At 52.6% G+C, this 27,200-nt stretch overlaps 10 protein-coding genes across 10 annotated transcripts; 6 read left to right on the forward strand and 4 right to left on the reverse strand.

Annotated features, from left to right (window-relative positions):
- Positions 1-2,643: 2,643 nt before the first annotated feature.
- Positions 2,644-4,358, forward strand: N7532_002634 (uncharacterized protein; the record flags this gene model as incomplete). The annotated part of the gene is made up of 7 exons (XM_056615128.1): positions 2,644-2,804; positions 2,873-2,886; positions 2,950-3,022; positions 3,076-3,407; positions 3,463-4,044; positions 4,095-4,210; positions 4,269-4,358. The coding sequence occupies 7 exons, from the start codon at positions 2,644-2,646 to the stop codon at positions 4,356-4,358; spliced, it is 1,368 nt and encodes a 455-aa protein (XP_056478100.1).
- A 1,491-nt stretch (positions 4,359-5,849) lies between these two features.
- Positions 5,850-6,134, forward strand: N7532_002635 (uncharacterized protein; the record flags this gene model as incomplete). The annotated part of the gene is given in 2 exon segments (XM_056615129.1): positions 5,850-5,892; positions 5,911-6,134. The coding sequence occupies 2 exon segments, from the start codon at positions 5,850-5,852 to the stop codon at positions 6,132-6,134; spliced, it is 267 nt and encodes an 88-aa protein (XP_056478101.1).
- Positions 6,135-7,062: 928 nt separating this feature from the next.
- Positions 7,063-8,103, reverse strand: N7532_002636 (sterol desaturase family protein; the record flags this gene model as incomplete). The annotated part of the gene is made up of 1 exon (XM_056615130.1): positions 7,063-8,103. One exon carries the CDS (start codon positions 8,101-8,103, stop codon positions 7,063-7,065), a length of 1,041 nt encoding a protein of 346 aa, XP_056478102.1.
- A 1,128-nt stretch (positions 8,104-9,231) lies between these two features.
- On the reverse strand, positions 9,232-10,444 carry N7532_002637 (biotin synthase; the record flags this gene model as incomplete). Its single annotated transcript, XM_056615131.1, has 2 exons — positions 9,232-10,191; positions 10,241-10,444. The coding sequence occupies 2 exons, from the start codon at positions 10,442-10,444 to the stop codon at positions 9,232-9,234; spliced, it is 1,164 nt and encodes a 387-aa protein (XP_056478103.1).
- Positions 10,445-11,300: 856 nt separating this feature from the next.
- Positions 11,301-12,272, reverse strand: N7532_002638 (uncharacterized protein; the record flags this gene model as incomplete). Its single annotated transcript, XM_056615132.1, has 1 exon — positions 11,301-12,272. One exon carries the CDS (start codon positions 12,270-12,272, stop codon positions 11,301-11,303), a length of 972 nt encoding a protein of 323 aa, XP_056478104.1.
- A 1,383-nt stretch (positions 12,273-13,655) lies between these two features.
- On the forward strand, positions 13,656-14,999 carry N7532_002639 (NAD(P)/FAD-dependent oxidoreductase; the record flags this gene model as incomplete). The annotated part of the gene is made up of 1 exon (XM_056615133.1): positions 13,656-14,999. The coding sequence occupies one exon, from the start codon at positions 13,656-13,658 to the stop codon at positions 14,997-14,999; it is 1,344 nt and encodes a 447-aa protein (XP_056478105.1).
- A 458-nt stretch (positions 15,000-15,457) lies between these two features.
- Positions 15,458-17,508, forward strand: N7532_002640 (putative very-long-chain acyl-CoA synthetase family protein (CefD1); the record flags this gene model as incomplete). Its single annotated transcript, XM_056615134.1, has 4 exons — positions 15,458-15,467; positions 15,519-15,647; positions 15,696-17,037; positions 17,091-17,508. 4 exons carry the CDS (start codon positions 15,458-15,460, stop codon positions 17,506-17,508), a joined length of 1,899 nt encoding a protein of 632 aa, XP_056478106.1.
- Positions 17,509-17,559: 51 nt separating this feature from the next.
- On the reverse strand, positions 17,560-20,844 carry N7532_002641 (hydantoinase/oxoprolinase family protein; the record flags this gene model as incomplete). Its single annotated transcript, XM_056615135.1, has 5 exons — positions 17,560-18,081; positions 18,132-18,335; positions 18,387-18,463; positions 18,513-20,333; positions 20,574-20,844. 5 exons carry the CDS (start codon positions 20,842-20,844, stop codon positions 17,560-17,562), a joined length of 2,895 nt encoding a protein of 964 aa, XP_056478107.1.
- An 861-nt stretch (positions 20,845-21,705) lies between these two features.
- N7532_002642 (nucleobase cation symporter-1 family protein) lies at positions 21,706-23,774 on the forward strand (the record flags this gene model as incomplete). The annotated part of the gene is made up of 7 exons (XM_056615136.1): positions 21,706-21,838; positions 21,960-22,118; positions 22,170-22,253; positions 22,308-22,313; positions 22,371-23,030; positions 23,108-23,397; positions 23,469-23,774. The coding sequence occupies 7 exons, from the start codon at positions 21,706-21,708 to the stop codon at positions 23,772-23,774; spliced, it is 1,638 nt and encodes a 545-aa protein (XP_056478108.1).
- A 1,396-nt stretch (positions 23,775-25,170) lies between these two features.
- Positions 25,171-27,056, forward strand: N7532_002643 (putative MFS maltose transporter; the record flags this gene model as incomplete). Its single annotated transcript, XM_056615137.1, has 5 exons — positions 25,171-25,398; positions 25,497-25,751; positions 25,812-26,060; positions 26,114-26,420; positions 26,476-27,056. The coding sequence occupies 5 exons, from the start codon at positions 25,171-25,173 to the stop codon at positions 27,054-27,056; spliced, it is 1,620 nt and encodes a 539-aa protein (XP_056478109.1).
- Positions 27,057-27,200: the final 144 nt, after the last annotated feature.

Here is a 27,200-nt window from a genome sequence, read left to right on the forward strand (position 1 = left end):
CCCGTAAACGCTTGATTTCATCCTTCATTAAGATATGCGAATGAAGCATTTTGACAGTCATGTTATAATACTGTTGAAGATCTCGCTTAGTGGGCGAAGAGATCTTATCTGTGACTGAACTTAGGCCAGAATCGAGCCTAGATTTCCTTTTTTTGAGTTGTTTGGTTGTCTGAGGGATACCGGCAGAGATATTGCTATCAGAAGTTGAACCCTGTGAGGTTGGTCGATCCGGGAGAGGTGGTGATTGAAGACGAATATTGAGCTTTTCTAGCACGCGATTCGGGTCTAAGGGAACTAAACCAGTAGCCGCAAAGGCATTCTGAATAGTAGCCTCTTTAAAAGCGTGCCCTCGTGTTTGTGGAAAAATCTCTAGGAAGTCGTCTTTCTCAATAGAATCGATACCCAATCTCATATACTCTGCAACTTCCGTGCCGTAAAGCTTCTTTAGAACAGCAAAACAGCCAACATCCAAAGGCTGTAAAAGATGAGAGGCATGCGAAGGCATACAAATCGGAATGATGTTGTTTTCTCTGCAGATCTGGTCGAATCTGGCTGTAAGATGGCTGTCGTGGCCATCAAGGACTAGAAGTCTGAACTTCCCCTTTGTCTGACTTGTTGTATGTGGAATAAAGTGTTTCTGGAGCCAATCTAATCCAATATCATTGCTAGTCCAGCCTCTAGGACTAACATTAAGAGCCCACTGCTTTGGAAGGTGATCGAACCATCTAGCCATGAAGTTCTTGCCTTTGAAAATGATGTATGGTGGAAGGGCCCTCCCAGATGCGCAGATAGTTTCGATAACTGTGACCCATTCACGATTCCCAGGCTGCAAAACACCTCTCCGACCATGGAAAAATGCTTGCGTGATAACCTTCGAAGTCGCATTTATCCCCATGGAAAAGCCACATTCGTCAAAGTTGTAGATATCGTCCGAAATAATGCCATTTTCTCGGATTGTTTTCTCAACCAGCTTAAACCACTCAATTATTATGGCTGGGTCCTCATTCTCGGCCCTCTTGTAGTCATATTTGCGTGAGAAACGAGTTTTCAGGCCTGGATGCCTTTTAATAAACTCAGTTGGCCAATTTTTACCCACAGTTGGTGGGTTTGAAGAGGAGCTAGAACCGCGAGATTGCAGCAGTAAACTAGCCATATCTCTTAACATAGAGATTGTGAGAGCTGCACCTCTCTGATCCATAGATATTAACCAATCCTGGATAGGGTCCTCTTCAAGCTGAGTAAATTTATACAGAGCTGAGCGAGTACCGGACTGATTTTTTCGCCCTTGGATCCTAGCACCGAGAGTTGTACGTGGGACATCAAAAGACCGAGCAGCAGCAGCGACCGAGGTAAATCTGCCATTCTGAATAGCTTTGATAGCAAGCAGAATACGACCTTCCTGTTGAATTGATTTTTGAGCTTTTTCTGAGCGTTTTGGAGGCATGGTGTTTGTTTGAAAACAGAGGGTTACTACGGAGACGAAAATTGCGAGGCGGTGACCGCGTAGCCGGGATGACCGGCTAGCCGGGAATCACGTTATACGTTCTTACCTTTACATAACTTCAATCTATGAGAAAGGAATTAGTAATCGAATTTATCCACCATGCAAACTCTTTCTCCAACTACTCCATCATCGACGACGCGGAGAAGAAACTACCGAAGAGCGAATGGGGTAACGCGGGGAGTGACTGGGCCAGTTTCAATGACATAAAATCAACGGCAGCCCCGGCCACGGGAATAATCATGTACAGTGATCACTGCTATTCCCGAGCCTCGATTCTTTCCCGGCGCATATTGGTTCCTGATCCAGATACTGTCATGCCATGAACGGTCACTAAAAGCTTGTGCTCTTGCCCTGACTAAAGAAATTTCTTCCAGTGGCAAGGGTGCGCTTCGAGCCGCTGTGATCCACGGTTGAAGTCGACCTTTAATATACTACTGGCCACCCCGACGGCTTTCTGCGGTAGCGTTGCCACTGACAAGAGTCCCTGTCCGAACACTGCAATCGTGACTTTCTATCTCCATTCAAGCTGCTGAAAATCTCGGGATCTGAAGTCTAGCTGCACACGACCGCGCACGGTCGTTCTTAAGAGCCTTCCCCCGCTTGGCATTACTCTTGTTGAGATCGGATTCTCATCAATTCCGGCTACCGTCGGGGTAGCCACGCGGGTCCCGGGATTGCTGTTAGATAATAGATGGGCCGAGCCGACGGCATGATTGGCGGGATGGTGCAGGGAAGCGGGGCATCGGCCCACCACCGCGCCCGGAAGTGGGCCGAAAGTCACGCTTAATTCATGCTGATCGCGACCGAGTCCCAAACGGAGTATTTGCATGACCAAACTGAACCCTGCGCCCGTTTAACGCGCCATAATCGAATATGCATATAGAAACTCTGTGCAGCCGATAAGCCCGATAACTCCCGCCTGAGGAAAGTCCCGAGCCCCGGAATTTTTGCCCCATACCTTCCTCAACGAGCAATCGTCGCGGGGTCTCGGCTGTCGCATGCGACATGAGATCCACTCCGGTCAGCCAAGGATTTTTAACACACATACATATCGCTTGGCTCTGGCTCTTTTCTTTTGACTTTCTTCCGCTTGATTTTCCTTCCCGCGTTTCTTTGGCAGACATTATTGCATTTGCGACATGATTCTTGACGGAGTTCCTACACGGCCCGAGCCCGTTGACTCGGAGATTGGAGCTGGATGGAAGGAGAAGGAGATTGATGATGGGACTGCGCCGCGGTATCAGGACGCGTTTGGTGATGAGAGCAATGCGGAGGTGAAGTACAAGACTATGGAGTGGTGGTAAGTTCGAAGTTTCTATCAATCAAATGCAAGTTTCGGTTAATCTGATATCTAATTCGGATTTATAGGCAAGCCGGAATGTGTGAGTGCATTGCCTCGAGAATGCACGCGCCTTAATTGAACCACTTCTGACCGAACTACACAGTTATGATTGCCGAATCCGTTTCATTGGGCGTTCTGTCACTTCCCGCGACTCTTGCTTCTCTGGGTCTTGCCCCGTAAGTATCTCAACGACGCAACTTTTATAACTGCAAACCTAACAGCGCTCCAGTGCCCTTGTCCTTATCATCGGTCTTGGTGTTCTGGCTACTTATACAGGATATGTCATCGCCCAATTCCACCAACGCTACCCTCATATCCAGAACCTCGCCGATGCGGGTGAGGTTCTGTTCGGCGTATTCGGCCGCGAGCTTTTCGGTATTGGCCAACTTCTGTTCTCCATCTTCATCATGGGCAGTCACATCCTGACTTTCAGCGTCATGATGAACACGGTGACTGAGCACGGTACTTGCACCATGGTATTCACCACTGTTGGATTCGTGATCTGTATGGTATGCTCGCTGCCTCGTACCATGAAGAACATGACATACATCTCCTGTGCCTGTACGTTGCAATCCTGCCTCCCAGATTCTCGATGCTGACTGACCTCCCACTCCAGCCTTCGTCAGTATATTCACTGCCGTCATTATCACCATGATCGGTGTCGGTATCCAGGGCCAGGTTGCCCCTCTCAAGGCAACTATCGAAACCGATCTGTTCCACGCTTTCACTGCCGTGACCAACATCGTCTTTGCCTACTGCGCCCATGTCGCGTTCTTCGGTCTTCTCGCAGAAATGCGCGAGCCCCGCGACTTCCCCAAGGCTCTTTACATGCTGCAGACCTTCGAGATTATCTTCTACGTTGTCGCCGCCGTTGTCATCTACTACTATGCAGGCCAGAGCGTGACCTCCCCGGCTCTTGGGTCCGCTGGTCCAGTTCTGAAGAAGGTTGCCTACGGTATTGCCATCCCTACCATTATTGGTGCGGGTGTCGTGAACGGTCATGTTGGCTTGAAATATATCTACGTTCGTCTCTTCCGTGGCACCGATCGCATGCACCGTCGCGATTGGACCTCCTACGGATCCTGGGTCCTCATCGGTCTGAGCTGCTGGATCATCGCTTGGATCATTGCCGACGCCATTCCCGTCTTCAGTGACCTGCTGAGCCTGATCAGCTCTCTTTTCGCCAGTTGGTTCAGCTGTACGTTTCCCCAAAACCACTGTGATAACCTCGGACTAACATTTTCCTAGACGGCCTCGGCGGCGTCTACTGGCTCCACATCAACCGAGGACAGTGGTTCTCTTCTCCCCGAAAGATCTTCCTCGCTGCGCTGAACGTGTGTATTGTTCTCATTGGCGGCTGCATGGTAAGCACTCTCCCGTACAAAAATAATTTACCGAATGCGGACTAATCGATTGCCACAGTGCGGTCTTGGTCTGTACGTTTCTGGAAAAGCGATCCACGATGATGCCTCCAGCAATTCCTTCTCTTGCGCCAGCAACACTGAGGTTTAAAAGTTACGGGAGTATTTATAGATTGCACATGCATGTGCATTTGATGACTGTACTTAATCATCCATTTGTGTATATGGGATATGGTGTGTTAGACTTAGCCTGTGATTCTTGCAAATAGACATCTTGATTTTTTACAATTCTCCTGTTCGCTCCACTCCATAATTACCATACTCTGAGTGGAAATCTAGGGTCTAGCTAAGCCTTTCGATTTTTCACCGTGGATCTCAGATCTCGAATGCCAAGAAAGGGGCAAGCCACTCCTCGGCAAATGCGGCTTGGCAGCGATTCCTCGCCTGCTGGCCAACCAAATTACCAAGATCCGTAGAGGTGTTAGAAGTTCATGTTGGAAATCAGGAAAAGGGCAAAGAAGTTAAAATGTGATTGAAAATATCCATTTCTAGCCTCAACTGACGAAAGAATATATAATATTCAAGGTAACTGGATACTCCTCTATGGACTTTTCAAATAGTAGAAAACCCCTCCAGTGCAGGCGGATAAGCCCCCCTCATACGGCACCGCCCGATCCTCTTCCACCCAAACCTGCTCCTCAGCACTACTGAAAGGCGGCGGAATAAGACTATTTATCTTCCAAAGGCGGCGCTCTGTCTCATCAACCTGATACTCAAAATCATACCCCTTATCCAGCAGATGCGGTTTCATAATCTGGTCCAAGCGCGAGGTCGTCCGGAAATACGTCTCGTCGAGATTTGGGAGATTGATCGCGATGTGGGTGATGACGACACGGACGAAGGGAAGTTTTGTCGGGCTGGCTACTTTTTCCACCGATGAAAGACATTCTCGTTGGACAGCTCTTGGAATTGCGTTATCACGTAGAAGGCGGGGAGGCCGAGGACGGTGTAGTTTTTTGTTATGGCTTCTGCGAAGGACCTTTTGCTTGGATTGTCTTGGAAGGTACCCGGTGGATGGTAAATTTGCCAGAGGGGTATCTTGTCACATAGGGTGTGTCCCTAGGGTCGTCTGAAGCTGGAGGTGTGGATAGCGATTTTGTGGTTCGGATTTGGATGTTCAGAAAATTGGATATCTGATAAAAGGTTCAATTTATATCCATGAATTTAGACATAAGTCGGTTACATTTTCCTGTGACACAGTTGAATAATCAATGTTGCCCAGAATCACTACAAAATGATCCATGTATATCAACAGCGCCAAAATCATAGTTGCAAGCCGAAGCCAGGTGTAATAAGATCAATGATCAATTAATCCAGCTAGAAACCTTGCCAGGAAGTTTATTAATTGATCCGATCCCAAACAAGCTCAGACAAAATCGGATGGTGGATGGATTTAGATTATTCAACACAACAAGATGATTTGGGGCACTCCCCAGGTAATTGTTACTCAATATTTCTTCACTTCATATATTACAATAGCAACATCATAAACTTACCACGCTACAAACACTTGTATATAGGCTAGTAGTCTCAGTCAATAATTCACACCTGACCAATTCAATCAGACCCCGCCCCCAAAACCATGCCAAAACACATCTTCATAACCGGCTCCACAGGCTTCATCGGTTCCCACGTCGTATAAGCCATCTTGGAAGCAGGGCACCGCGTCCGACTAAGCATCCGCAAACCCTCGCAAGAATCAGCCATCCGATATGGACACCCAGGATACACCTCGCAGATCGAGACAGTTTTGATCACGGACTTCTCGAAGCGGGAATCATTCACGGATGCGTTGGAGGGTGTGGACACCATCTTCCACCTCGCCTCTCCGATGTTGGGGGTGGAATTGATGTTTGGCACGGCATAATCGCGCCGCCTGTTAAGGCGACGATGATGGTTTTGAGTGCTGCGCTTTGGTTTTCCCCGGATTTAATAGGTTGCTCTAATGTCGTCGGTTCATGCGTTGGCACCTGTGGATGCGATCTTACGGAAGAGCGTTTTTGTTAGAGGTATCAATCCCGGATATTCTTTTGCCTAAGTCCTCAGATTGCTAATGCAGATCAATAAACAGAGAATCCCGCGGAGAAAGTTCCTGTTGATCTAGACACATCATTCCCCTTCGGCTTCACCGGCGACGCGCTCAAATACGCCGGCTCAAAAATCTACACGCTCAAGGCGACACGCGACTTTCTCGCTACTACAAAAGCATAGTATATAACCCTACCCTTCATACGGTCTTCGTTCTCGCCAATAGTCTAATCCAAAGCACACCAGGCAAAATGGACGGAATGAACGGGTTGTTCTGGAAGTCACTTTTCTCTGAGAAGCCGCTTATTGGAAGGCGTGGGTTCGTGTGTGCGATATTGGGGAGGCGCATGTTAAGGCTTTTCCAAGTAAAAGACGTGGATTCGGGAATGGTGCTTATTTTTTCTGCGCCAACTGTTGATTGGAAAGGTGTGAGTGAATATGTCAAGTCGAAGTATCCGGAGCTTGGGCGTACTTTGCGCGGGCCGTTTGAGGGCGGTTGGACGGTTGAGGCTTTTGCTGTGGATTCGATTTCTGAGAATGGGTTGGAGAAGTGAGAGGGAGATTGTTGATGATTTTGTGAAGCAGCAGGTTACTTTGGCGAACGAGTTTCTGTTTGAGGCCTTGGTTCATGGAGTGTAATTCGTAGAGTTTTAGTATTGCGGGCATTCTAGCGTAATCTAATTTATTCATGTGCTGCTAGAACCAAATCAACACCAAACAGATCATAAATCATCAGGATATCAAGTGAAAAAAAACCTCTACCGGACCTAGAAAAGCGGCATACATGCCACATTCTCATAATCCACATTCTCCGCAACGGACTCGATCCTCTCCGTACAAGTCCCAAAAATCTTATCCCAAAGCCTCGTCTGCTTCCCATAATTATGCGACTTCCGCCACCCCTTCCGATGATGCAAATCATGATCCTCAATAACAATCTCCGCATCAAGCATCTGGAGCAGCCAACTCATAGTCGTCGGAACCGTAAGATGCATCCGCAGTCCCGAATGCCCAAAGACCTCCGCAAAGGCCACGTACTGATGACAGATCCACCACTCGTAGAATCCCATCGGCAGACCCATAAGTCTTAACGAGGCGTAGGTCATAAAGGGGACGCCGACCATATCGAAGAATTCCTGCTCGTGGTCTGCATAAGCGGCGAGCAGTGGGTTGGGATGTTTAGTGAGGTGGTGTGTGCGGTGGAATTTCCATAAGAACGAGACATCGTGCATGAGTCGGTGGTACCAGTAGAACCAGAAATCGAGGATGATGCCATACAATCCAATTTCGAGAGGCAGCCAGGCCCAGGTGAGGGAGCTGGGCAAGGCGTCGCGGTTGTAGCAGAGGTATGTAGCCATGACGAGGCGGGAACCGGTCGTTTTGTAGAGAGACTGCACGACCTTTGCGATACCGACGTCCGGGACACCGTCGCGCTCATGCTTGTCGCCGTCTAGGAAGCCGTAGATATGGCCTAGTCGTCTCAGGACGTGCACTTGGTAGATGACTGTCGCGTTGAATGCGAAGAAGTAGAGGTTGAACGTGGCTATGGGGCCGAGTGTGCGGCCCGTCATCATGTAGGCTTGGTGGAAGACCAGTGGGAGGGCGGAGTAGAAGAGGACCCAGCGTTGCAGTGACCATTGCGGCATATAGGGGATTTTTTCATCTTTCGAGTGCACAGGGACTTCCTTGTTCAGTTCTTGTGGGTAGGCGTTGAGAATTTCTAGAGCCCAGTGGTTGTGATTCCATTCTTTGCGGTCGGCGGTGCGCCAGGTGGATTTCATTGAATCCTTGTTCTGGGGCTTCTCCATGGTGAGTTAGCCTGTCACTTTGTTGGTCAATGTATGTCTAGGTCAGTCGACCCTTCGGGGACGCATTGTTTATATCGTCGCTAGTACGGTGCATGTGAAGGTGCAAAGGCATGACACTGTCTCGTGTGGATCTAGTTTCCCCAACAAAAAGACCACACCAAGTGAAGTGCCGAGATCCCAGTCCCATCCCCAGTCCCACTGCTAAGGAACTGGAACTGGAAATAGGACAGATCCGCTCACGTGAAGACAAGGTTTCCCCCCGCATTGCCAACCGAGGACATTCGGGCATCCATCGCATCATGGATGGTGGAAATCTGTAAAATGCCGTTTCATCCGGGGTATACAATGGAGGAACAGGCGTCGATCAGGTCGATCCGGGTCCTGTGCTTGACGCCGCAGACGAGGGCGAGGGTGTTGTGCAGAAGATTAGCCTCGGTTCGCGCCAATGTGAAAGCGCCGATCATCCAGGAACGGCAATAACTGGGGCCTCGCCTAAATCGTGGCGACATGATTGGTGACCGATGTCTATGAATATTGCGATTGGAGGTGAAGTGGCTAGACTGGATCGGGAAACCTGTGCGACTGCTGAATCTGGGGTCGGAGATGGTTACATGGTTATATGCTCGTCTTTATTAATCAGGGGTGGGACACAACCCTGTGAACATCACCTGAAGGTCATGTTGAAGCACTGCTAACCAGGCTCTTGAACAGAGCTCGGATGGGGCTAACACATTCCTTGATTCTCCGATCCCGGCTAGGGATTAGCAGCATGGGAAAAATCGGAATCGCTGATTCCTTTACCTGTCTCAGGTACTAGATCCCCGGGGGAAGGCTTTCCGGGGGATCGCCTTTCCCGTGGGCCTCGTTCTAGATTTCCATGGTATAGTCAATATTGTGGACCGAGTACATCGCAGCCTTCCATACCATGGTGCATGCCAGTACATGTCCGTTGAGACTAATTGTTCCAGTCTACATACTGGTGACCGGTTTACAGAAGACACTTCATTACTACCCACGGGTAATCTACGCTGAGATGATGCTAATTCCTAGGACTGTACTTACAGTCGCAATCTGATCAGTGACAGTCATCTTATTTTAAGGCATAGCCCTTCTAAACTTATAGCAACCCTAAGAGTGAGCTGCGACCGGCGCAGCAGTTTCCGCTTCGGCAATCGGAGGCACGGCCGTCTGCGCCTGCTTAGGCTCGGGCTTCTCAAAGCTCTTCATGGGGTAGTATCCCCACTTCTCAAACATCACGCGGTCCTCATCCCAGCCATTGCAGTCGGTCGTCAACATCTTCTCACCCGTGAAGACTGCATTCGCACCCGCCTGGAAACAAGCCACCTGCTGCTCCTCGCTAAGAGCGATGCGACCGGCCGCCAATCGAACAATTGTACCGGGCATCACGACTCGCGCGGTGGCAACAGTCCGCAACAACCGGTCAAAGGGAATCATCTTCCGGTCGCCGAGCGGGGTACCGGGGATAGGAACCAGCGCATTGACAGGGAACGATTCCGGGTGCTTGGGCAGCGAGGACATAGTGTGCAGTAGACCAATGCGGTCGGTGTCGGACTCGCCAAGACCCAGGATACCGCCAGAGCAGACATTAATACCAGCATCACGGACATGGTCGAGGGTCTTGAGACGCTCGTCATATGACCGAGTAGTGATGACATTGGGATAGAATTCGCGCGAGGTGTCAAGATTGTGGTTATACGCAGTCAGGCCGGCCTCCTTCAGCTCCTGGGCCTGGTTCTGGTCGATCATGCCGAGGGTCACGCAGACCTCCATGTTCATGTCGCGGATGCCGGAAACCATGGCCTTGACATTCTTAAGACTGGTCTTGCGGCCACGCATGTCGCGCCAGGCGGCGCCCATGCAGAAACGAGTACTCCCGTTGGCTTTGGCGTTGCGGGCTTTCTCGAGGACTTCGTCGACAGGGCTCATTTTGGTGGCCTTCAGCCCGGTGTTGTGCCGGGAGGACTGGGCGCAATACGAGCAGTCTTCACTGCACCCGCCCGTCTTGATATTCATCAGGGTGCACATCTGGATGGCGGATGGGTCGTGGAAGCGTCGGTGGACGGCTTGCTGTGGGGTGTGAGTTTTAAACACCAAATCAATTGTGTCTGGTACTCACCGATGCATATGTCAATTGGTTCAAGGGCGTGTTGTACACCTGGGCGACTTCTTCCTTGGTCCAGCTGGTGCGCGGGGCAGTGGCTGTCACGGCCTCGGCCAAGGCACTGGGGATCCGGCTGGCGAGTGTAGCAGCACTGGGAGGGCCTTGGACCGTTCCGTAGGAGCGGACGACGGTCCGGGGCAAGGACCGAGAGAAGGACATGATGGTGATGGAGGAGGGAGGGGAGAGGATCTGGCAGAGAGAAGGAAGGAGGATGAGTCGAGAGGGGATTCACCGGCGACGGTTACGACGTGTGGGGAAGGCGGGCGTCTTCAGGCCATCATTGGACTCTGCTGGGCTCGGGGCCAACTTTAACTGCGCAGGCCCCTGATCTTACCCAGCGTAGCTACTAGCGAGTACCCTAGGTAAGCAGGCTCCCCGGGAATTTCCCTAACTAATCATCCTACCCGCTTACCTTAAACTCAGAGTCATCACGGGCGATATAGGAACCCCGGCCGTCAACCCGAGTCGCCCTGCATGTTGAATGGCTGTGGGCTGTTGGGAACCACCAAGCCCCAGCCTTTCCCTCGGAGATCATCGAGCTCGAGATCGACTCGCCCGAGAGTAACCGAGCTTGGCCAGAGCTGTTTCCCTGTTCCTATTTTTTTGGTCCTGTATGATCACCACGGAGCAATTCCTTCCCGCCGTGCGTGTGCTGCATTTCATTGCTGTATAGATGCGTCGGTGTGAGAGGCCGGTTGCGGCATGCGCGGATCTGTTGAATCTTTTCGTTGCGTCACCGTTCCGTGGGGTCCCACTTCTGCCAGCTCGAGCCAATAGTCGCCCGCATATTTGAAGCCAATCCAGAATGGTGAGGTGGCCCGTGCAGGCCAGGTGATCATAAGGAAATTCATCCCGAGAAATCACCGCCAGCACACCAAGACTCTATGTTTACGCTGGATGCGGAAGGGCTGGACTGACAGGACAATTGATTCCGAGTGACTGGCATTGCAGCAGTGCTAACACAGGATGAATGGTCATCAATTCAAGGTCTTCGTAATCACATAAATACATTTACTCATTGGCTTGAAAAGGTCGTGGGTCGATATTTGTGTCCGGCAATATATATCGCCCCGGAAATTGTGTAAACCAACAGTAAGGATCCCGCAACGACGACACCAGGCCAGCTATACAAAAGAAAAACAACCAAAAGAAACAAAATAAAATGTTCGAGCATTCGAACAGAAGGTATGCTTCCAAGGAGTAAAAACTTCAGCTCGACGAATGCGTCTTTCGAGATGCGACCAGTGCCATGGGATGAAAGAGTGCCAAGTCGCATCTGCATGAAAGCACGACATCCAAAGCAGAACTGGATGATGATAGTCCAAAAATTGATCAGTAAGAACTCATCAACAGCAATCGAAGCATCGGACAGCTTATTCGAAATAACAGTCGCTTGTGACCCGAGATCGCAGTGCTCGGGTGTCTGAACCGATAGATCAGATGGAAGCTCTCGGGTATACTCTACACCAGACTGAACCTGAGGAATCGAGAACTCTGTCCGACCGGACACAAGGCTAGACCCGGACGGGGAGCTGACAACAGCGGGGAGAGCGGGCGCAGCTGGGCCCCCTGCAAATGAAATTTCCGGGGTAAACACCTCGGGCGTGTTCTGCGACCAGTTTTCCGATCGATCCTGCAGGCGGGACGAAAAAGGTAGAATCGCTTCCTGTTCTCGACGATACCGCTCTACCTGATCCTGCCACTGAGCTATCAGACCATCCCGCTGAGATTGTGTACGAAGACCGTGTTGTGCCTGTACAAGGAGCTCCGAAAGTCTCCTGAGATGTTCCTCGACGGCCGTGCCATTCCTTTCAAGCTGGGGGAGAGTCTGGACTAGGATGATCCGTGCGTCGGAGAGCTTCTCTTTGCCTAGAGTGTTTTTGCAAGGTCTTGTTCCGCCGGGTATGCTGGTGATGCCGAAGCAGTTTTGGGCTTGTCCCGCTGCTAGGGAGATGTTGAGGATATCTCCGAGGGTTGATGATGCCATTGGAGGTATGTGTGGGGTCAAGCAGAACACGAGAAGACAATTTCCGCAGTTCAGCTTAATCAGATCAATAGATCGAGCAGCCGTGGCAAATCACAGTAAAGCTTGATGTGAATCGAACCCTCATTTCCGGGCCAACCACGCCACATTTATATTTCTTTCGTTCATTCCTTATGGCAGAGACTGGGCAGAACTCAGCCACAGGCTCGACGCAGGTTAAGCGCCAGGAATACAAAAGCCACAGGCAACAGCAAAAATAGGCGGAAGGGGCGGTGGAATGGGGGCCATTTTGCGCCAGAGCAGGGGTGTCTGGGGCTGAGCTCGAGACCCCTGTTCGAAGTGAGGCTGATGCGACAACACCACACTGTATGTTGGATTCACACATGGATGCCACGCATGAAGCGGGAAATGCTGTGCACGGGCTTCGCGTGGGTTTCATTGCTGCGCGGTCCGAACCCTCGCGCTCCTGGGGTAGCTTTATGGCGCTCGGGCGTCTCTGCGGGAGGTGATCTGATTCTTTGATCTCAATGTTACTATATCAAATGGAAGCAAGCTTGTCGTCAAATGATGGATGATTGCAGTATTCTGACTTAAAATTCTTCATTTTCACCTGAGTGACCGTGGAAAGTAGTATGAGGTCACCCTGCAGCTGCGAGTGAGGGTTGTGGTAGATTGGTACTACTGAACGACCGGGATGGTTATTCTTAGGCTGCGATGTTTCTGGTTTGGCGCTTGCACCAACATGGACTAAAATTGGGGCTCTATAGTGTAGGTCACTGCTTGAGTGGTTTGAATAAATGGTGGAATTTGCCTGCCAGAAAATTGTGGCTACAGCATGGCCCATCTTCATGTTTTAGACTTGTCGTTCAAGCGTTACATTTCTTTTTGAGCTTTGCGTCTTTAAACATTTCCCAGAATAGTTTTCCATTACGTCCCCGTAGAGTCCTACCGCATGCTTTGATATCATGCGTAGTCCTTTGGAGGAGTACTATAGAAAGAATTATTCCCCTGAATCAGTAGTTTGCTGGTCTTCATACATTTTAGGAAAGACAGGGCGATAGTTGACCTTGTGATGCGGTAGATGATCTGATTAGATTGGTACTTAGATGCCAAGCTTGGAAGTGCTATTTGTAACACCAATCCAGCAAATACACCGTGTCCGAGCCGTAAGAGACAACTCTACGGACAAAATGAACAGAATATCCCAGTACCTACAATTACCATCAGCCACTCACTTGGCGCAGTCAATCCTTAGATTGCGTGCATGAAGCAGCATCCTGCAGGCGCTTCACCCGGGTGACACAAGCCAAAGCGGGGATGACCTCCCAACCCTCCAATACCAACCTCCCAGGAAGAAAACGACCCTCCAACCCTATACTCGGCAAAATGGACTACGAAGTCCTGATCATCGGCGCAGGAATCTTCGGCCTCAGTACAGCCTACCATCTCGCCCAGCGCAGCACAACACCTTCCAGAATCGCAGTCCTCGATCGCGCCCCACCACCATCCACCAACGCCGCATCGACAGATCTCAACAAGATTGTTCGGGCAGATTACTCGAATGCTCTCTATCTAAAGCTTGGACTTGAAGCGATTGAGGCATGGAAGACAAACCCTCTATTCCGACATGCAGGGGTTTATCACCAGACGGGGTGGATTATGTGTGATGAGCGCGGGAGTGACCTGGGATCGCGGATTCGGAGGAATTTCGCGGAGGTCGGATCTGATCCGATGCGCATGTTGAGTGAGGAGGAGGTTCGGAGGAGCTGGGGTGGCGTTTTGCAAGATGCAGATCTGTCGCCGTTTGGCCACTTCTATTTTAACCCGCTTGCTGGGTGGGCGGATGCTAGCCGTGCCGTTGAGATTATGGCAGAGGAGATTCAGAGGTTGGGGGTCAGGTATCTTGTTGATGAAGCAGAGGTGCTTGTGCTCGGCGGGGAGGGTGTTGAGGGTGTGAGGACTAAGTCTGGGAATGTTTACACAGGCAAGAAAGTCTTGCTTTGTACGGGCGCCTGGACGAGTGCGTTGATGAGCAGTGTTGAAGATGCACTGGATATCCCCGATAGTGATCGGGTCGAAGCCCAGATGACCGCAGCAGGTGTTTGTGTCGCACATGTTCAGCTTTCTGAAGAGGAACGTCTGCTATACGACCAGCTGCCAGTGTACGTCTACGGAGGACAAGGTAGGAGACCTCATGCCCCCAGTGTCCACTTCGGTATGATGCTGATCGTGATCACAGGCGAAGTGATCCCTCCCACTGCGAGTGGCATACTGAAATTCACCTACTCGACCTCCTTCCAAAACACAATCCACACGCCCACGGGACACACCATTTCCATCCCACCAAGCGACAGCCAATCCACTGCCCCGGAGAGCCTCCGCAATGAATGCCTTGCATCCATCCGACCCCGTCTACCATCCCTACTCACCCCCGACCACAAGATCGACTACTACCGACTCTGCTGGGACGCCATCACCCCCGACCAGCACCCACTAATCACCGCCCACCCGCACGCCCAGCTATCAAATCTCTACCTCGCCGCAGGAGGCTCATTCCACTGCTGGAAATTCCTCCCGACAATTGGACAGTACGTCGCGAACGTACTGGCCGGAACCAGCAACGGAGCCGACCGCGACCAGTGGTGGGCGTGGAAGACACAAGACGAGAACGAGCAGGGCGGGGTGCACGATAAGCTCCGACCGCACCGAGAATGGAATAATTGGCGTTGAGGACCGGTGAGCCATTGGATTGGGCGGGTGGACATCGGCGTAAGGCCAGGAGTTATGCGATTTGTATAGCGGGCCCGTTATGCGGAGACCTCGGCTCAGTGTAATTGCATAGCGCCTGCTTGGTTTGCGCCATTCCCCGCATTCCCCGCCGCGATGGATCCAGCCAGGCTATGATGAGCCCAGTGGAACTGCTGGAAAAGCCGTGGGAGACGAAAGGGAAGGGAAGAGGAGGGCGGACCTTCCGTGCGGAGGTCGAATTGGGCCGAGGATCATTTCGTCGTTCGGCTGGGGCTGTCCAGCTCCTCTTTAATACTCCGATCACCACTCTTCGTATCGTCCACAATCCAGCGCCTGCATAGAGATCAGCTTTTATTCTGGTTGGAGTATTCTCACAATTCCGTGTGCAATCGATCTAGATCACCGAAACAGCACACTAAGCTCGGATCTGCAATTCCAAGATGGACCTGGGTGAGCGAGGAATACTCCGATCTAACGACCAATATACTGACATTGGACCAGGCACCGCCGCAGCAGCCCTCGCCGGAGGAGCAACGGTCGCAGCCTATCTGAACGCCAAATTCCACATCAAAAAAGACCTAACAGGCGTGCTGGCCCTACGCAAGTCCGAACGCGAGTATGCGCGAGCAGGTACGTCCCACCAACCTCAACCCAAACCTCAACACTAACAATAGCCAGTCGATCGCAAACGAGGAAACGTATGGTTCGTCCTCCTCGAAACCGCCAAGCGATACCCCAACATGACCGCTCTCTGGACGCGGGAAGCCTCCTACACCTACCGCGACCTGCAAGAGCAAGCCTGCCAATACGCGCACTACTTCCTCGCGCAAGGCGTGCAGAAAGGCGATCTGGTCGCCTTCTACCTGCAGAACCGCGCCGAGTTCATCATCGCATGGGTCGCGCTGTGGAGTATCGGCTGTGCGCCCGCGGCTATCAACTACAACCTCTCCGGCGACGCCCTGGTGCACTGTCTGAAGATCAGCGGTGCAAAATTCACTCTCGTCGACGAGGATGCTACCTGTCGTGCGCGTATGGAAGAGGTCCAGTCTACCCTCACCGGTGAACTGGGCATGAAGCTCGAGACGCTGGACTCGCCGCTGAAGACGCACATTCGCTCGTACCCGACCTCCCTCCCGCCGAAGGACCTCGCTCTCAAGATGGACGGCGAATTCCCGGCAATCCTACTCTACACATCGGGGACAACAGGCCTGCCAAAGGGCTGCGCCTTCACCATGTCCCGCCTCTACACAAGCCTATACATCCGGCGCAGCGCAATGGGCGACGAAGAAGGTCCACACGGCGACAGGTGGTACAGCTGCATGCCACTGTACCACGGCACGGCCGCCATAAGTCTAATCGCAAGCCTAACAACAGGCGTTAGCATCGCGCTAGGCCCGAAATTCAGCGTTCGCAATTTCTGGAAAGACATCCGGGACTCCGAGTCCACGATTTTCGTGTATGTGGGCGAGACCGCGCGGTATTTGCTTGCGCCGCCGCCTTCGCCGCAGGATAAGAATCATAATGTGAGGTGCATGTATGGGAATGGACTTCGCCCAGATGTGTGGGAGCAGTTCCGTGAGCGGTTCGGTGTTGCTGAGATTGGGGAATTCTTCAATTCGACTGAGGGTATTTTTGCTTTGTTTAACTATAACCGTGGACCCTTTACTGCTGGGAGTGTGGGACACCATGGCTTGATTATGCGCGGTCTCTTGCATAATGTTTTTATTCCTGTTGCTATTGACCCCGAGACGGGCGATGTATTGCGGGATTCGAAGACTGGTTTCGCGGTTCGTGCGCCGTATGAAGAGGGCGGCGAGATTCTTGTTAATATTCCCGGGAAGGAGGCATTCCAGGGCTATTGGCGCAATGAAGGTGCCACAGAGAAGAAATTCTTGCGCGACGTCTTCAAAAAGGGAGATCTCTACTACCGCTCTGGCGACGCCCTCCGCAGACAAAGTGACGGCCGCTGGTACTTCCTCGACCGACTGGGCGATACATTCCGCTGGAAGAGCGAGAACGTGTATGTCCCCCACCAAAACCCCCAGGCCTCAACCCCATACTAATAAATTCCAGCGCAACCGCCGAAGTCTCCGAAATAATCGGCAAATTCCCCGGCGTAGCCGAAGCAAATGTCTACGGCGTAAAACTACCCCACCACGAGGGCCGTGCCGGGTGCGCAGCGTTGCAAATCACGCCCGAAGCCCGACAAACCTTCGATTACGCTGCACTTGCGCGCTTCGCACGCTCGAAGCTGCCTCGCTATGCGGTGCCTGTTTTCCTTCGGATTGTGGAGAACTCGACGCATATTCATAACCATAAGCAGAATAAGGTGCCGCTGAGGGAGGAAGGTGTTGATCCTGATCTTGTTGGGACGAAGGATGTGAATGGGAAGAATGATCAGTTTCTTTGGATTGCGCCGGGGGAGAGCGAGTATTCGGTTTTTAGTCGGGGGGATTGGGAGAGGGTTAAGGGTGGGGTGGCGAGGTTGTAGGTTTAGCAGCCTTGAATTGCCCCAGATATGTGAGAAGTATAATACAGCAATTCAATCGACAGTACAAACCGCACCATGGACTCTGGCCACGTCAAACTCATCAATGACACTCCTCGGCTCCGTATACGCCCCAAGACTAGTCCACTCCATCTCCAGCCCAAACCCAGCCGGCCCACCCACCTTCAATCCCCGCTCATCCCCCGTCCATAGTGGATGCGCCGCTATCCCGATAACACTAACCCGCAGTCCATACCGTAGCTCCTGAGAACCGATCGCTTCGCCATCTTGTCCGAGGACGGAGATGAGGTCGGGAACTGTGCAGATGATCTTGTGATTCGACATGTCGTCTGGATCCGCGATGTTTGCGTACGCGGCATAGAGAAATTCATTTTGGAAGGGAATTATCAGACAGCGACTCTCGTCGGGAGTGTGCGTAGAGCTCATGGCATTGTCTATCTCGTCGTTGCTAAGCGGTGCGATGGTACAGCTTCCCATTGTATACCCGCGGCTGACGTCACGTTTTACGTCGATTATTTTGCCGATGTAGAGGAGATGGCCAGGTGTTGTTTCGAACTGGTTGCTTGGTTAGCGGGACTCCCTGTAGGTAGGGAGCTGAGGCTTACAATTGCATCGATGAGATTCGTCTTTGAACGTCGGGCTTTGTGGATTGCGCGCCCGATGTACCATGACTGCGAGACCGTGTTCGGGATCGCGTATTTCTTGATGGATTTCCCTGGGAGAGGCGTGCATGCTACGGCGACGTTAAGGCCGAGGTCGACACATTGCGCTCGGAGCATGGTTTCGACGCGTCGGTTTGATTCGGCTTTCTGTTTTTGTTAGTTACGTGTAAGGCCGGGAGGTAGGTAGGTGGTGCCCACCAAGACAACTGCGGCATTGCCCTTTCCATCTGCAAGTGCGCATGGGGTGATGGGTTCGCCGTATACGTATGGCGTACCTATGGTCCTGTCAGAAGAGAATCAAATACTGCTAGGGAAAAGACTTACCATGCTCAAGCGTCGGATAAGCACGCCCCATTAAATCCCCATCTACAACAGGAATATCAAAATGCACGCTCGTGGGAAAAGTCGACATCCCGTTCCCGCCACCAATTTCATCTGCAACAACAGCCTCAAAATGCAGGTGACCCGACATCTTGACCGAGTAATCGATAGCAGTCATTATCTCCGTACCGGCAGGCATTCTTTCGCCAGATACACTCGGTGCACCATACCACGAGCCAAAGACGCAGATATCTGAGTCTTTCAGTGCCTTGGGCGAGATCACTCGCATTCTCTTCTCGCCGGATTCACGTAGGCTCTCGAGACATTGTAGGTATTGCAGGTATGAAGGGCCTCCGCCGCCTGTTCCGAGTACGCCGGTGCCTGTTGCGATGAATTCGAGGTCGACAGGAGATATGTACCATACTCCATCCCGGACGTCGGGGATATAACTGTCAATATCGAGACAGGTGGAGTGCTGAAACGAACATTCAAGCTCGGATGTCTTCTGTCGACCGAATTGTTTCTCTTCCTCATCCTCAATCTCGCCATTCACAGCCGTGAATTCGTTGGTCCTCTCTTTCACCGACACACCCGGACCCGGCCTCGCCAACCTCCCAACAGCCTTGATAATCAACCTCGTGGCCTTGTTACTAACATACTGCAACGGAATCTTCTCAACAGCAACAATGTCCACATCACCCCTCTCCGCACCCCTTGCAACAGCCGCCTCAACAGCCTGCCTCTTCGCCTCCTCAAGAACAACCCTCTCATCCCTCCCCGCCAAAATCTTTATAGCATCCACCTCACCTGCGACCTTCGCGATTGCCGCACCAACTGCATTCGCCGAGTCATGATGCGGCGGGTTAATGCACTCCTTCACACCCTTTAACTCATCCATCGCGACGATCGACCCGCCGCCAACGAGTAGGAGTGTAACAGGTGAATCAGAGACTTTCATATCCTCAACTGCCCGCTCAAGAATAACCTTAATCCGGTCCCTGGCCTTTTCCACCACTTTCGCGGGAATACCCTCCACTTTCTGCTTATCCCCAATCCTCGCCTTTCCAGCTGCAACAACAACATCCGTCGTCGTCAAGACATCCCCACCGAAAACAAGCGCCTTACTCGTAAGATAATGCCCCACAGACTCAGGTCCAACCCTCACATCTCCATCGGAATCAACTGACACAACACTCCCCCCACCAAGCCCAACAGAAAGAACCTCCGGCATCGAAAACGCCGTCCGAACCCCACCAACCTGCACGAAATTCGGCGCCTGCCTCGGAAATCCGGACGGAAGGAGAGCGCAGGCATCACTCGTCGTCCCACCAACATCAACAACAAGGATCTGCCCTTCACTACCTCCACCGCGATCAAGGCACGCAAGGTACGCGGCGCCGGTCATACTATTCGTCGGGCCCGAGGCGAACGTCTTGATAGGGAGTTCCGCGGCCGTGTCTGCGTCGGTGAGCGTGCCGTCGTTCTGGGTGAGATAAAAGGGGCAGGCTAGACGGAGCCGCACCATTGCGTTCTCGAATGCGCGTACGGTTCGACGGGCTAGTGTTAGGATTGAGGCGTTTAGTATTGTTGCGTTTTCGCGCTCAAGTAGACCCACTCCGCCGATTTTGTGGGAGCAGACGATTTGGAGGGTTGGATTTGTTAACTGCATGAGGGTTTTGCAGGTTTCCTCGTGGAGACCGCTGTGGTCGAGCGGAGAGAAGACGCCGACTAGTGCCACTTTTGTTATTCCTGTTTCTTTTATGGCGAGGGCGGTGGATCTTATTTGGGCTGGGTTTAGGGGGGTGATTTCGCGACCGTCGATTTCTAGTCCTGTTTATGAGTCTCTATTAGGCTGATTTCCTGGAGGTGTTGAGTCGGAGTATGTGTTGACTTGCCTCCGTCTAGGTAGTATATCGGTCCAGCCATTATCTTTTTCAACGCCGGAGGGAAGTCTGAGAAAGGCGGAACCTATGTCACCTCAGCATTCGGATTGATTTTATTTGGATAATACCGAGCATACCTGCTTGGTAAAAGGCCCACACAACCTGACAACAGCAACCCTACTCAACCGTCGCGCATCCGCCTCAACAACCGCATTAACGAAATGAGTTGTCCCAATAGCGACGCTAAGGACATCTGCGCGATCAACACCCGACTTGTTCAAGACATTTTCGATAACTCTGTGGATCCCAGAAGTCACGTCTGTCGTGGTTGGCGTCTTGCTGGATGCGCAGACGCCCCGCGACCCTAAGTCTGTGGCTGCGATGTCGATGATTGCTGCGTCGGTGTTTGTGCCGCCGACGTCGACTCCGATGCGGTATGGGCCTTGTTCCATGATGTTAGTATACTGCTTCTGCGCTACGATGGAAGGAAGGAGACGGAATGTATTAAAGCGTGGTTGGAAAGATCCTGTTGGGGTTTCGACTTGGTCGAGCCGTGGACGATGATGCGGGAAACCCTGTAGTTATATATTCAGACATACTGACGGCTTGGCCAGATCCACCTCAAACACGTCAACAAATAATCAAATTCTGGAGGTAACCGGCGCCAATACCTCGAAGTGCGCCTGACAGCAAGCCGGCTTTGCACAGTGTGATGATCTCGCAAACACAACATACCTATCGCGATCGGCTGACATGCGGAGAACGTCCGCCGTCGCAGCAAGATGCTACCTAGATGTTGTCCCGCCGAGGCTAGCCTGCTTTGCTTATCGCGAAATGAGGAGAAGGCCCGCATATCGACCAATCGTATGCGGAACAGATCCGGATATCCAGCCAGAGCAACTGTCACTTCGAGCGGGGACACGCTAATATACCTTGCCCCTGTACCTTGGTGCATCGGATTCCCCTCGATTTGCGCACTTCGTGGTAGATGTTCTTCGCCTGTTCCCAGGCGCAGACAGGCAGTATAGCGGGGTTGTCGATGTCCGTGGAGAGAGTGCGGGGAGCAAGTTGAACGATGCTCGTAGATTTAACAAGGAGCCAATTTTTGTGCATCGCAAAACAACATCAGCGCAAGAGAAGCTCCCCAGATAGGCAAGCGCTATCCCGCTTCCGATCACGCACATACTTGGCCGATCTGGACCAGATGGTCATGCGCGATCGGCCAAGAGAGTGCGGAATAAATAAGTATCCAGGCGTAACATGGGTCGGAGCGAAGTCTTCGTGTAACACTGTCTCTGCTCAGCATAGCTCTGATGAATTTCCTGCTAAAGAAACTCCAGGTCGAAGTTGAGGGTGGCGTCGTGCCGGATCGCTGGATCAACAATGACATCAAGCCTATCGAAGCAGGCAGGCGGACGTGGGGACTTTGGACATTTCATAATTTTTGTAAGTCGACTCGAGAGGCGATGAGTGGTGGTGTTGGACGCGACGATGCCCGGCAACATTGATGTTATCGTCCCGTGACCTCCTCTGTACCTTCCTTGTGTGATGCTAATTTGATATAAAGGGGTCCTGATCAACTCTAACATCTCAACATACATGACCGGCAGCTCGCTAATCGCACTCGGACTGACCTGGTGGCAAGCCATCATCGCCATCGTTGTCGGACAATTAATCGCCACGGCACTGGTGGTGCTGAACTCGCTCCCGGGTGCATACTACCACTGTAAGCATCCCTTTCCCATCTTACCTTTCGCCTCTAATTCCGAAATCCTAGTGGGCTTCCCAGTCGTAAACCGCTACGTCTGGGGCATGCGCGGCAGCGCCTTTGTAATCTGGAACCGAATCCTTCTATCCGTTGGTAAGTCACCCCATCCATGACCAGTGTCATCCCAACTAATCATTCCTTTAATAGTGTGGTGTAAGTAACCCCCGTCCCCGTCCCTACCAACGAACTTTACCACCTAATATGATATAGACGGCTTTCAAGCCTGGATAGGCGGCGAATGCATCTACGTCTGCCTGCAGGCAATCTGGCCCGACATCTCCAACCGGATCCCAAACACCCTCTCCCCCTCAACAGGAACAACAAGCGCCGCCTTCGTATCCTACGTCCTCTTCATGCTGATCTCGCTACCGGTAATCTACGTTCGCCCGCACAAGCTGAAATACCTCTTCTACGGCAGCGCGGCGACAATTTTGGTCTTTGAGGTTGTGCTTCTTATCTGGTCACTGGCAACCATGGGTCCAGAGGGGTTCGGTTCGACCATCTCCATTTCCCATGTTAATACGTCGGGCTGGAACATTGCCTTCGGAATAATCAGCACAATCGGCTCCATCGCCGCGGGAATTTTAAATCAGAATGACTATGCGCGGTTCGCGCGGAGACCTTCAGACGCCGTCTGGGGACAGCTGCTTAGTTTCCCATTCTACGCGATTGTCTGCTCGGTAATCGGGATTCTGGTAACGGCCGCGACGCAGGTACGATTTGGCGGGGCGCAGTGGAATTTACCTACACTGCTAAGCGCGGTTATTGAGCATGGGGGCTCGAGGTCCCGTGCTGCTGCGTTCTTTGGAGGGGCGGCCCTCGTTGTTTCGCAGATTGGGGTTAATGTTCCTGGGAATGCGTTGGCGGGGGGTAAGTGTGCCTTGACATTCCATCCTAATTTGGCTTGATCACAATACAGGAGGATAGATACTCATGCGTGGTGGCAGGCTTCGATATGGCAGCCACATTCCCGCAGTACATCAACATCCGCCGAGGCGCCTATTTAACCGCGCTGATATCTGTTGCATGTAATCCGTGGAAACTGGTGAATACGGCGACCACGTTCCTTGCTGTGTTGAGCAGTTACTCTGTCTTCCTGGGCCCGATGACGGGGTTGATGATTTCATCGTATTTTGTTATTCATCGCCGCAGGATCAAGGTTGATGATTTGTTTGTTGGGAATAAAGATAGCATCTATTGGTATGCGTGGGGTGTGAACTGGCGGGCTATTGTTGCAGTGAGTTTCGACCACTACCTTTGAGTAGACTCTGTCTAGGAATAGGAATATGTACTAACACTTGATTTTAGTGGACGTGCGGGACTGTCCCCTCTCTCCCCGGATTCGTCTCGTATGTAAGTCCTGGTATCTCGGTTCCAACCGGATTTATGCATCTATACTACATCTGTTTCCTCTCGGGGCTGGCGATTAGCGCGGCGGTCTATTGCGCCTTGCATTATGTTTTCCCTATACGTTCCGTCCAGCAGTTTGTGGCGATGGCGCCTCCTGCTGGGGTTTTGATGCGGGAGTATCGGGAGCGATGGGATGGGGAGGAGGTCGAGAATGTCGAGGATGTTTTAACCGCGTACAAAGCACGGCATCGATCTATGCAGTGATTCGGTGTTAAGACAAATCGCCGGGTCGAAATGGAAATCTCCAGTACTCCGTGCCAACCACTCTCTAGCCCTCGTACGGCATGTACAATGCTTGGTTGGATAGCAGCCACTCAGAGCCTCGGGCCAATTCAAGAATCACGGTGAGGCGTCCAGCCCAATGCTTCTCCAGTAAGTCACATGCGCGACAGGGTCGCATCTGGCCTATCCCGGAAGGAGTTAGTGTCCGAGCTAGCGATGTCCGATCCTGATGGCAATTCCTGTAGGGTATTGAGCACGCTTGGCTGTAAAAGAAATACCCGTCTGACAACTCGACAGTGCGAGTGGTCTCGGGTATTGCCACCGTCCTACACCACTTATCCCATCCCCTGTGCCATTGCCACCCGAGTCGGCTCACCGAGTGCATTCTCGATTCTTCCCGTGAGACCCGCTCGGTCCGCCCGCCATGCCCAAAGAAGGTCGGCCCCACCGAATCGGGGCCTTTGTTAGACTACTTTTAGGCTCGCCCGGGGTTGTCTGGGGATGTCTGGGGATGGTGATCGCTGGTCCTACGTGCCATCCCCTGTAATTGCTGTTCTGCTGTCTGGTCTGGTCCAACACAAAGACACGCAATCCGTAGATTACCCGCCACATTTACACAGGTTCCTGCCGAGAACATTGGCTCAACAACCGTTGCGCCGAATACGGCGGCACGGATACCGTGGCGTTTCGAGTCCCCTGCTTTCCCCAGCCCAGCTGGTACAATGAGGCGTTCGCCCCAGCATCCCACGGCTTAGCCGACCCCGCCTGAATTCCACCAACCACCGGACGCACTAAGTGGTCACGGCAGCCCTGGCCGGCTAAGCTTGGGTAGCTTAGCCTGCCGTGCTCTCGGGCTGGCGTCGGCGAATTGTCCCAGGCGATCCCAGCATTCGGCTCTCGCCTGGGATCCGCTGGTCGTCGCGGGGGAAAGGGAAAAAGCCCGGCGGCACAAGGTTCTCCTGTGGTGCTGGTGTCTGAACTGTTCCTGTTCTGGGAAGTTCGAGATTAATCCACGTATCACGCGTACACCGTTGGGGCAGGATACCGCAAGGAATCTTACCTAGTGTACCTACAGGTAGGGTATCATTCGAGTGGCTCTAGATCCGGGCAGAGAGCTAGCGCGAGTGTTGCTGGGGGGTAGGGTGGTGTGGACTGCGATGGCGGAAGACGCAGGCAGATGGCCATCGAGGCAGGTGCGACTTACTAGCAGGAGTAGGACTAGGGTAAGGTAGCCCCGTCGCGCCTTCCCTTCTGGCCCTGCCTGGCCGTAGCTCACTTCTTAAACTCCCCACTTCTCATCTTTTGTTTTTTGTTTTCTTCCCTCTTCACCTCCCCACCTCCATCCCCATCGCGTCGACACTGCTTTCAATCATCATCAATGTCGACCACCACTCCCGATCCCGACCCACCTAGCGACGGTCATCATCACGATGCCGGCGCGGTGGATGAAAAAGTCAACGTCCGGCAAGACGAGGTCCTTGCCAACCCGGAGCTGATGAACGATGCCTTCGAAGGCGAGAATCTCGAGCACCAGATGGGTGTGTGGGATGCCGTCAAGAAGCATCCCTGGGCCTGTTTCTGGGCGTTCACCATGTGTTTCACCATCGTAAGTATTTCTTTCGCTCCGTCGATCCCCCGGTCGTGCAGATCGCGCCACGGCATCCGGCATGCAACATCCGCTAACCTATCTTTGCTATGTGACAGGTCATGGAGTCCTTCGACATGTTTCTCAACGGTAACTTCGTCGCCCTCCCGGCCTTCCAAGAGAAGTACGGTGTCCAGCACGGCGGCGAATGGGTCATTCCCACCCGCTGGCAGAGTGCCCTGTTCCAGGCCGGCCAGTGTGGTGCCTTTGTCGGTGTGTTCCTCGCCGGTCCCATCACCAACCGTCTCGGATATCGCTGGACCACCATTCTCGCGCTGATTCTGATGAACGCCACGATCTTCATTTCGTTCTTTGTAAGTTCTTGGCTTTCTTGGTTTGTGGTCTGGTGAAAGCTTATCTAATTGACCATTCAGGCCGATTCTCTGGCGCTGCTGACTGTTGGTCAAGCCCTCGAGGGTGTGCCCTGGGGCTTCTTCATTGCCAACTCGCCCGCTTATGCCTCTGAGATCGTCCCCATCTCCCTCCGTGGTGCTTGTACTGCTACGCTGCAGATGAGTTGGTCTATTGGATCAATTATTGTGGCCGGTGCAACCTACGGTTACAACAAGCGTAACGATGAGTGGGCCTGGCGTGTGCCTCTTGCTCTGCAGTGGCTGTTCCCTGTAAGTACTTATCTCTAATCTCATTCTTACAGCAGTGAACCTAACAGCTCTAGACCCCTCTGCTTATTCTGGTTTTCCTCGCCCCCGAGTCTCCCTGGTGGCTGATTCGCCGCGGTCGCAAGGATGAAGCTCTACGTTCCATCAAGCGACTGGGAAGCAAGGATGAGGCCGAGGCCCAACGTTCTCTGGCCATGATCGAGCGCACGGTTGAGATAGAGTCCCATCTGGGCGGGTCTCCCACTCTGCTTGATCTGCTGAAGGGTACCGACCTGCGTCGCACGATCATCACTTGCTTGATGTATGCTTCCCAGAACTTTGCGGGTAACCTGATCGCAAACCAGGCCACATACTTCTTCGAACGTAAGTTATTTCTGAGTCCCTCCAACTTCTCGCAGATCCCTAACACCATACACAGAGGCCGGCATCTCTCCCGACCGCGCATTCCAGTTGAACCTGATTAACTCGTGCCTGCAATTCGTGGCCAACATCGGTTCCTGGTTCCTGACTGCCTGGTTCGGCCGCCGCACCATCTACCTCTGGGGCACCGCTACCAACATCCTCCTCCTGGTGCTTCTGGGAATCTGCGCGTCCATCGCCCAGAACAACGCGACCAACTACGCCCAGGCCATTCTCGGAATCCTGATCTCGTTCGGCTATGCCCTCTCGCTCGGCCCAATCTCGTACACCATCATCGCCGAGACCTCCTCCGTCCGTCTGCGCGCCCTCAGCACCGGCGTGGGCCGTGCTGCCTACTACGTCGCCGAGATCCCGATGATCTACCTAGCGTCGCAGATGCTCAACACCACGGGCTGGAACCTGGCCGGTCGCTGCGGCTACGTCTGGGCTGGTACTGCGCTCGTCTGCTGGGTTCTCGCCTGGTGGGGCCTGCCAGAGCTGAAGCACCGCTCTTACCGTGAGATCGACATCCTCTTCAACCGTAAGGTGAAGGCACGGGACTTCAAGAAGACCGTGATTGATGTTCGTGACAACGAGTAAGCTCGTCTCCGGTGGTTCTTTCTCTCGCTCGGCTCTCGTTCTGGTTCTCTGGTCCTGGTGTTCTCCGGTTTCTGGTTGTTGTGGGTTGAGACCTGCCTTCCGTAAGGTGGGCGGGAACTCCCCGCTCGATCTGTGACCATTTTT

Source organism: Penicillium argentinense (assembly GCF_028826775.1).
Source record: "Penicillium argentinense strain IBT 30761 chromosome Unknown utg000003l_segment0_segment0, whole genome shotgun sequence".
Taxonomy (NCBI): domain Eukaryota; kingdom Fungi; phylum Ascomycota; class Eurotiomycetes; order Eurotiales; family Aspergillaceae; genus Penicillium; species Penicillium argentinense.